Genomic DNA, 8,751 nt, shown 5'->3' on the forward strand with positions numbered 1-8,751 from the left:
CTGAGGAGGAAGATTGTTTCTGTTCACTGCACACTGATGATTTGTCACAGAGTCTTTGGGTCAGATGGACGTATGTGAGAAGCTGCAGCACAAAACGGGACTTGATCCGACTGCGATGTGTCTGAACTCACTGTGAAATTTACTACAACACTGTAACGAATCCCACAAACTGCACCTGAGACTCAAACTAACTGCCCTCTGTGTGAGCAGCAGTGACATGGTGGAAATGATCTCGGGAATACAAAATTTGAAAACTAAAATGAGACGTTAATGCCAAAGAATTGATGAAAAAACTTTGCTTTTAAATTAAAAAAATTAAATGGAGCCGATCATAGTAACCGTCTTTCTGTTGATTTTTGAATAATTCAAATAATGTAATATAGTAATAAATATAGCCACAAGCAGCGATCATCGGGATCCAAGCAATAAGGGGCCAAGTGAGACCACACCCGATTTTAAATTTCTTACTTGAGAGGTTCTTAAAGCTTTCGATTTCATAAAATCGGTGAAATTTAGTTCCGTCTGAAATGTGGTGATTGTGATATCTGTTTATTTCTGTAATATCTCACAAAATATCAGGCCGTTCTGTGGCTGGGAAGTTATTTAATTTGAGGGGATTAAAGCAAATAATGTGCATGAAATCGCTCGCTTGGCGCAGTCAAGCAGACAGAGGAAGTCCGTGTGCGCATGCGCAGGTTCACCTTCTTTTTGGTTTTACGGCAGCTGGCATCCACAGTGTTGCATTACTGCCATCTACAGGTTTCCCTTTGAGCGTGCACTGACAGTTCCATCATTCTGTCGCTAAACGAACAGCTGATCACACCGAGGTGCTCGCTGAGCGCCCATATTTATTAGTTTGGTCCTGCGTTTCCTTTCCTTCGTATATAACATAACGTCTTTTCTTCTCGCTTTCTTTCCGATACTGTAGTCGCTCTTTCACGTTTCATTCGCACACTCACGTCCTCCATTTTTCTCTCCTGTTTCAAATTTGTATCCCACAATGCCTTGCGTGAACGGGGAAAGCCCACCATGTGATGCATGACGTAGTATCTTGAATTGGGTCATGGGGAAGCAGGAAAAAATAGCGGAGAATTTAGGGCCATGTGGCTAAAGGCACTCTACCTTTAAGATATTACAATATTTCAGTTTTAGCGCCCCCTGTGGACAAAACACGATGGTTAATAATGAAAATCGAGACAACTGCAGTCAGTACTATCTCTCTGAAACGATCAAACATTTATGCCGCTTTTCCACTACAAACGCGGCTGAGTCGGGCTGAGCCGTGCCGTGCCGAGTTGGGCTGAGTCGGGCTGAGCGGGGCTGTTGGAGTTGCATTTCGACTACAACCGCACTGAACCGTGCTGGCTGGAAGTGGGTAGACACATTGGGTGGAGTTAGCGAAAGTGGGTGGACGTCACATGATGTCGTTAAGCAGCGCAAACAGTGACATCAGTGAGCTTTTAAGCGGTAGTCTCACGACCCGAATAGTAAACAATAAACATGGAGGACATGGAGTCGTTAGTGTTGCTGGTCTTGGTGCTGTGGCTTGTTGTCACCGACAACGCCAACAGATACTGGCAAGAGCGTATAGATGAGGCGAGGCGCATAAGGCTTCAGAAATTCTCGTAATTCTTCTTCTTCCGGGTTTACGGTGTTTACAGATCCCAGCGCGCTCGTGGGGCGTGTGTGGGCATGTGAGGACACTCCTCCTCACCAATCAGTGCACAGGGGAGTGTCTGCTCACGCCCCCAGCCTCACTCAGCACGGTTTGGCTCGCCTCAGCCCCACTCCAAAACCGTGCGAGTTTTAGGGGCTAAGCAGGGCTGAAGCGAGCTGAGTCGTGCTGTTCTTTGGTAGTCGAAACGCGAGCCGTGTCGGGCTGAAGTGAGCTGAAGCGAGCTGAGTCGTGCTGTTCTTTGGTAGTCAAAACGCGAGCCGTGTCGGGCTGAAGCGAGCTGAGTCGTGCTGTTCTTTGGTAGTCAAAACGCGAGCCGTGTCGGGCTGAAGTGAGCTGAAGTGAGCTGAAAAAGGGTAGTGGAAAAGGGCCATTAGATTCTACCAGCAGATTGCGCTCCATCCAAAAGCTGAAATATGCAGGCATCACAGAGCCATATAATCGGCACGGTGGTGTAGTGGTTAATGCTGTTGCCTCACAGCAAGAAGGTCCTGGGTTCGAGCCCCATGGCCGGTGAGGGCCTTTCTGTGCGGAGTTTGCATGTTCTCCCCGTGTCCGCGTGGGTTTCCTCCGGGTGCTCCGGTTTCCCCCACAGTCCAAAGACATGCAGTAGGTTAATATGGGACGGCCTTGAGCGAGGCACCGAACTCCCAACTGCTCCCCGGGCGCTGTTTGCATGGTGTGATGAATAAAGTTGTTTTTTTTCTTAATTTACCCATAATTTTTTTTCCTGCACGTGTGTGTGTGTGTGTGTGTGTGTGTGTGTGTGTGTGCTCGCTGATTGTGCTCACTTGTGTGCATGTGTGCGCTGCTTCAGATGGGTGTTAAATGCAGAGGAGAAATTTCGCTGTGTAACTTCTATAAGTTTATCTGTAGATGTTTACTGAATTGGGCTCACAATCACTCGTGTACACTTGTGCCGGTCGTCAAACACAAAGCTTAAACATGGCCACATAAACAAATCCACAGTTAGGATTACGCCATGTGAAAGGCCCCGATAAACCAAGTTTGGTGCCTGTGTGAGTTACAGTTTTCTGTCCACATACTTTTAGGAGATTATTATTATTATTATTATTATTATAAGAAAACCAACAGGGTTCCTACAGTTTTGCTCCATGGGCCCCTAGTAATATAGTAATAAAAGGATAAAGTAGTAAATATTCTCTCAGGACGTCTCCGTCTCGCTGCTCTGAACAGGGTTGCCAGATCTACGTTACAGAAGCAGCTCAGTGGATCAGCAGGATTAAACCCATGCAGTTTTCCTCAGTAGTGCTTTCACTAAAATCATCTCCTCTTCCACATTTAGTCATAAATACAGACTGTCTGTGAGTAAACCCACTGACTCCGTCCCATTCATACAGTAACCCAGAGCTAAAGTGGAGAACAGGATCAATAGGTGTGTGTGAGAGGAGATCACAGGGCACGACCACTACGCTCTGTTTTATTCTACAGATATGATTAACATCAGGTTCACAAACATCACCAATCCATGGGAAAATACACCACACACACGCGCGCACACACACACACACACACACACACACACACACACGCGTGCACACAGAACTGTAAAGAAGAAGAATTCTTTTCTGAAATTAAAACTCTACCTGAAATAGCAATTCCTTGCAACAAATATTGCCACGCGAGGTTGATGAGGTTCCCGACACACAATCCAGTTAAGCACTCAGAAAGTTCAATGAAATGAGATGGTGGTTTATTCCATTAAGACAATTCCGGTTTACTTTACGGTTGCGAACAAAGGATCAAAAAGGGAAACTAAAGTAAAGCTCTGTTAGTTTAGTAGGTTATTCCAATGCATTCGGCTTATTGCGGTCGGAAAACTATTCCGCCTCGTCATCTACCTTACCCCTGATTCAAAGGACTAATTAAAGCTTGCAGTTACGCGCCACACCGACACGTCAAGGGGAGTGGCTACATACCACATGACAGGTAAGGCAATCAGGTAAGTATCTAACATAATTCTAACATAATTCCTTTTACAGGTTACCAAACTAAATCATCTAGAAACAACAAATACTAAGTCATACAGCAACCTAAATATGGCTCCTACACTACCATACATTGAAAAATGCAGCAATTTGAACAGCCACAAAATGTTTCTTTCTAAATAACAGGTGATTTAAAAATCTATATTTCACTACTTGTGTTTGCAGAAACATTTTTGAAGCCTTTGACATGACCTGGTTTTCTGCGTTCATTAATAATAAAACATGGTCTAATCTTCATCCAAGTCAGAAGAGTCGACAAACCCATTCTGTCTAAAGAAAACACACTCGCACTTGTTCTTGTCAGTCCTGAATAAACCATTGAAACATCCACACTCTGGGTTTTAAAGTGTGTGACCCTCTCTGATAACGACTTCTCCAAAAGCCAATTAGAGTCCGACCCTGTTCTATAAAATACACACACAGTCTGATTACTGACCGTCTGATCTTCTCAGGAAAGAGCTGTTCATGTGAACTCTGATTAAAGAGAGATTTTGTAGAGATGTGTGAAGCAGGAAAACGTGACTAAAACAGCGTTTGTAAAGAGCGAGTGTGTGTGACTCGGTCCACAGGAAGATAAATTGTCTCCAAACAGAGCAGATTCAGTGCTGTTGCTCCTCTGCCTAAGATCGAGGCATCCTGCAAAAATCACTCCAAGAGCACAGCGTGGAATACTGAAGGAGGAGAAAGAGAAAGCAAAGGAGAGCAGAACAGCTGCAGAAATCTCTAGAACTCACTAAAGTCTCTGTTCATGTGTCCACTGGAAGAAACAACACTGAACAATAAAACTGTTCTAAATTACAGAGAAAGTCTGTTTAACAAAACCAATGAAAATCATTTCCATCCAACACTAATCAGGTATTCTTCTACAGACTGAACGATTATGGAGTGATTCTCTCTCTCTCTCTCACACACACACACACACACACACACACACCTCGAATTTAAAGACATGAAGTGAATCTTGATGATCATAAACTGAGACAGTGAAGTGTGTGTCATTGTGTCTCTGCAGGTTGGAGCGGTGTGGTGTCTCAGATGAAGGCTGTGCTGCTCTCGCTTCAGCTCTGAGATCAAACCCCTCACACCTGAGAGTACTGAATCTGACTGGGAATGAAATCGGAGTCTCAGGAAAGAATCTGCTCTCTGCTCTTAAGGATGATGAACATTACAAACTACAGACGCTGTGGTGAGTAATGACTTTTTTAGTTCAATGTTGGGGAAGAAAAATCTTTTAACCTCGTTATCATTTTTGTTTAAGTTCAGTAAAGATCACATGACCAGGCCATGAAATGAAACCAGTTTTGGAAATGTTCACTGTGTTCTATTTAATCAGATGTGGGTTTTTTCCTTCTCACAATTACCTTTAATGTTGTTTAGTGTTCATTAAAGTGTTGATTTAAAATGACTCTGAAAGCAGAAGACAGGGAGTCAGTCCGAGTCTCCAAAATGTCCCGTCTGAGTGCATGAGAGTGATTGTAAATGAGCCCCTCGTCTCCTTGTGACACCCTGCTGTCTCTGACTTCATCCTGCTGCTTTTGTCTGAATAAGATGATCTCGGCTTTTCCCTGTTTCTGATCAGCAGCACACTTTCTTCTCAACTCTCCTCAAAACTCAGTAAAATGATCCTCTTTAATGCCACACGGCCACAAATGTGTGATTTAAGGAGCCACTTGACTCACTCTGACACTCCTTCCTGCTCTCCACCTCCACACCGTGTCTTCTGTCCTTCCTGTAAACTTCACCTCGGCTTCTTCTTAAAGTCTGCACTTAAATCTACATGTAGAACAAGAGATCAAACCCACCGCAGTGGGAGTTACTGTTTAAAAAGCTCCAAAGCCTGGGATTGGATAAGAGCAGTGATGTGATGGGAAACGTCTGCTCACTTTCCTGTTAGATCTTGTGGAAGTTCTTGTTTGTTGGAGCTAAATGTTAGATCTTCTAGAAGACTGAATAAATGTTGGATTAAATTATAAACAGGAGATGATGATGATAATGTTTCTCTTGGAGCAGAGATGATTACATGCTGGTGGTCATGAAGTACCACAGTCCAGTGTGTGGGGATTAATCCAGATGTTTTTCTTTTCTTTTCAGGATTTGATGAACATCTGTGTGTGTGTGTGATGAAGACTCGTGTTCCTGCAGTTCCATGTTGGAAATGAGCACTTTATTAGGAACAACTTGTGAGCTGCATGAAACTGCTTACAGTACTCTGTGCAATTTATCAGTCAAATCCATTCCAAAGAAATAAAAATAGTGTTTTTATTTTTATTGTATAAAACTAGTTTGTGTATTTAAATTTCTGCAACAGTTCAATAAATTTATATCTCATATCAGAATATATATATGAACTTATTTGCGTGCTGTACATTATTCCTTGGTGTTTCAGGTGTAATGGTGCACACACACACACACACACACACACACACACACACACTGAAAGAAACTCGACAGTTTTTACAAAATATCAAAAACAGCCAGTTCTGTGTCAGTTTTACTAGAAACTATTGAAGCATATTCTAAAGTGTCTGGTTATTGCATCAACTGGCACAAATCAGAAGCCATGCCAGTGTCTCAAACTTGTTCACATGATCAGCTATCCGCTTTTAATTTCAAATGGTTACCAAAGGGGATGAAATATTTAGGTATAGAATTAGACCCAGACATAAGGGAAATTATGACAACTAACATGGAAAAAGTCTCATTCTCATCATCTGTAGCCGCTTTATCCTGTTCTACAGGGTCGCGGGCGGGCTGGAGCCTATCCCAGCTGACTACAGGCGAAAGGCGGGGTACACCCTGGACAAGTCGCCAGGTCATCACAGGGCTGACACATAGACACAGACAACCATTCACACTCACGTTCACACCTACGCTCAATTTAGAGTCACCAGTTAACCTAACCTGCATGTCTTTGGACTGTGGGGGAAACCGGAGCACCCGGAGGAAACCCATGCGGACACGGGGAGAACATGCAAACTCCACACAGAAAGGCCCTCGCCGGCCACGGGGCTCGAACCCGGACCTTCTTGCTGTGAGGTGACAGCGCTAACCACTACACCACCGTGCCGCCCCACATGGAAAAAGTATTAAATAAAATAAAAGCTAATTTGGATAATTGGAGTAAATTATACCTGACATTATGGGGTAAAGTAAATGCAATAAAAATGGTTGTGGCACCACAAATAAATTACCTAACCGGGATGATACCCATATGCATTCCAAAGCAACTATTAGTAAGATATGACAAAATGATAATTTCTTTGGGGTGGGGAAAAAAACTTGAATTCGTTTGGATAAATTATGTGAGTCCAAGAAGAGAGGGGGTTTATCATTACTAAACATAAAATATTACAGTGTTGCATTTGAGATGTCCAAGCTTACAGGACATTGGGACGAAGCTGGTGCTGACCTGGACTGGGTCCTGACTGAGCGGGAACTCACCTCCCCCTTTAAACCTATTGAGGTTCCAGCACAAACAGTTAAAAATGAGAAAAATTAGGTGAGCAATCCTATTCTAGAACATTCAAAAATGGTTTGGCAGGAGGTATATAAGAGATGTAAAATTTCTCAGTAAACTCAAAAATATGCATCCATGTGGCATAACCCGAAAATAAAGATAGACAGACAGCCTATCTATTGGGCTCAGTGGCTAAGAAAAGACATCAGAATAATAGATGATCTATTTGAAAATGGCAATTTTCTTTCATATATCAGATTTAAAGAAAAATTTAATTTGGAGGGCAGAGGCCACTTTTGGAAGTACTTACAAATTAAACACTGTATTAAAGAGGTTGTTCCTGTTGGTCAGGATAGAAGTGCGGTTGAATGCTACTTACTGTACAACTACCCAAAATGCATCATCAGGCTTCAAGATGGTCTGAGATGTGTCCTTGGACAAATAATAATGGTTGCAATAATCTCGAGATGATATGGGAGAAAGATTTGTCTTGCACACTAGATGAAAAAAACATGGGAGGGGATTCTTTCCAACACTGAAGAATACATAAGAGAAGCCAGAGGCAAATTTATTCAGTATAAAATAATTCATAGATATTATTTTACCCCATCAAGACTTAACAGAATGCGTTTACTTTTTTTTGGAACTTCTTTTTATTTCCATTTATCATGTGCAGTCATATATCTTATATACAGTACAATAAAAACAAAACAAAGCAAGTATATCCACAGGTACGAAAGTCTTGAAAGAGTCATTAGTCCATGGGTCTCCAATCTTGCCCATCATGTGCAGAGTGAAATGAGAATCTACACCAAGAGTCCACATACAATTAGAGATGTTACAAAACTGGATTGATTCATAATCTAGAAACACTTTGGTATTACTCCGCAAATGGCCATTTTCACAGTCTTATTCAAAGTGGGGAGAAGAGAGAAAAAACAACAACAATAATAATAATAAATACAATGACATAAAAAATAAAAAATAATGATTAAATAAAAAAACAAATGACCCAAAGAAAAAAAAATATATTAAAATGCAAGGCAACTGGGGCCCATTTATTTATTTATGAAAGCATCTATTTTTAAATGTAATGATGCAGTCAAGTATTCCATATTGTAAACATCTTGGATTCTTTCTCGCCATTGTATTATTGTTGGGGAGTGTGGTTTTAACCAGGAGACTGTAATTACTGTTTGCTATCAGGAGAAGAATTCTCAATAAATCTGCCTGGTTATTTTCTTTCCAGTTAGGGCTACTGGTTATTTTATGTCCATGGCTACATGAATTTTCCCAATGTTCATCAGAAATTATAACGTTCATCTCTAACTCCCATTTTCCTTTGATGTCCAGATTATTGTTTTTTAATTCATTGTGGTTCTAGTGGCATGTCTATTGATAGACATTTCTTAATTTCTTTTTGTACGTTTTTCCAGTATTCTGAAAGTATTGGGCAGTCCCAAAAAATACGTGTATGGTCCCTCATCATACCACATCCTCTCCAGCATTGTACTGAGGTATTGCTCCATTTTGACGTAAACTGTGGGGTCCTAAAGTACCTCATTTTAATCTTCCATCCAAACTCTTTCCAGTTAGGGCTACTGGTTATT

The 8,751-nt window shown here is 41.7% G+C and overlaps 1 protein-coding gene across 25 annotated transcripts in view; it reads left to right on the forward strand.

The window, feature by feature from the left end:
• LOC132900331 (NACHT, LRR and PYD domains-containing protein 12-like) overlaps positions 1 to 6,006 on the forward strand; it is a 664,923-nt gene extending 658,917 nt beyond the window's left edge. For all 25 annotated transcript variants that reach the window (XM_060942350.1, XM_060942341.1, XM_060942358.1 and 22 more), the window contains 2 exons: positions 4,697 to 4,870; positions 5,776 to 6,006. In XM_060942350.1, the coding sequence (XP_060798333.1) occupies positions 4,697 to 4,870; positions 5,776 to 5,782 (181 nt within the window). In that variant the 3' untranslated portion in view covers positions 5,783 to 6,006. The remainder of the gene's footprint in view (positions 1 to 4,696; positions 4,871 to 5,775) is intronic.
• The last annotated feature ends 2,745 nt before the right edge of the window (positions 6,007 to 8,751 follow it).

The sequence above is a fragment of the Neoarius graeffei genome, chromosome 16 (genome assembly GCF_027579695.1).
Source record: "Neoarius graeffei isolate fNeoGra1 chromosome 16, fNeoGra1.pri, whole genome shotgun sequence".
In the NCBI taxonomy this organism is placed as follows: domain Eukaryota; kingdom Metazoa; phylum Chordata; class Actinopteri; order Siluriformes; family Ariidae; genus Neoarius; species Neoarius graeffei.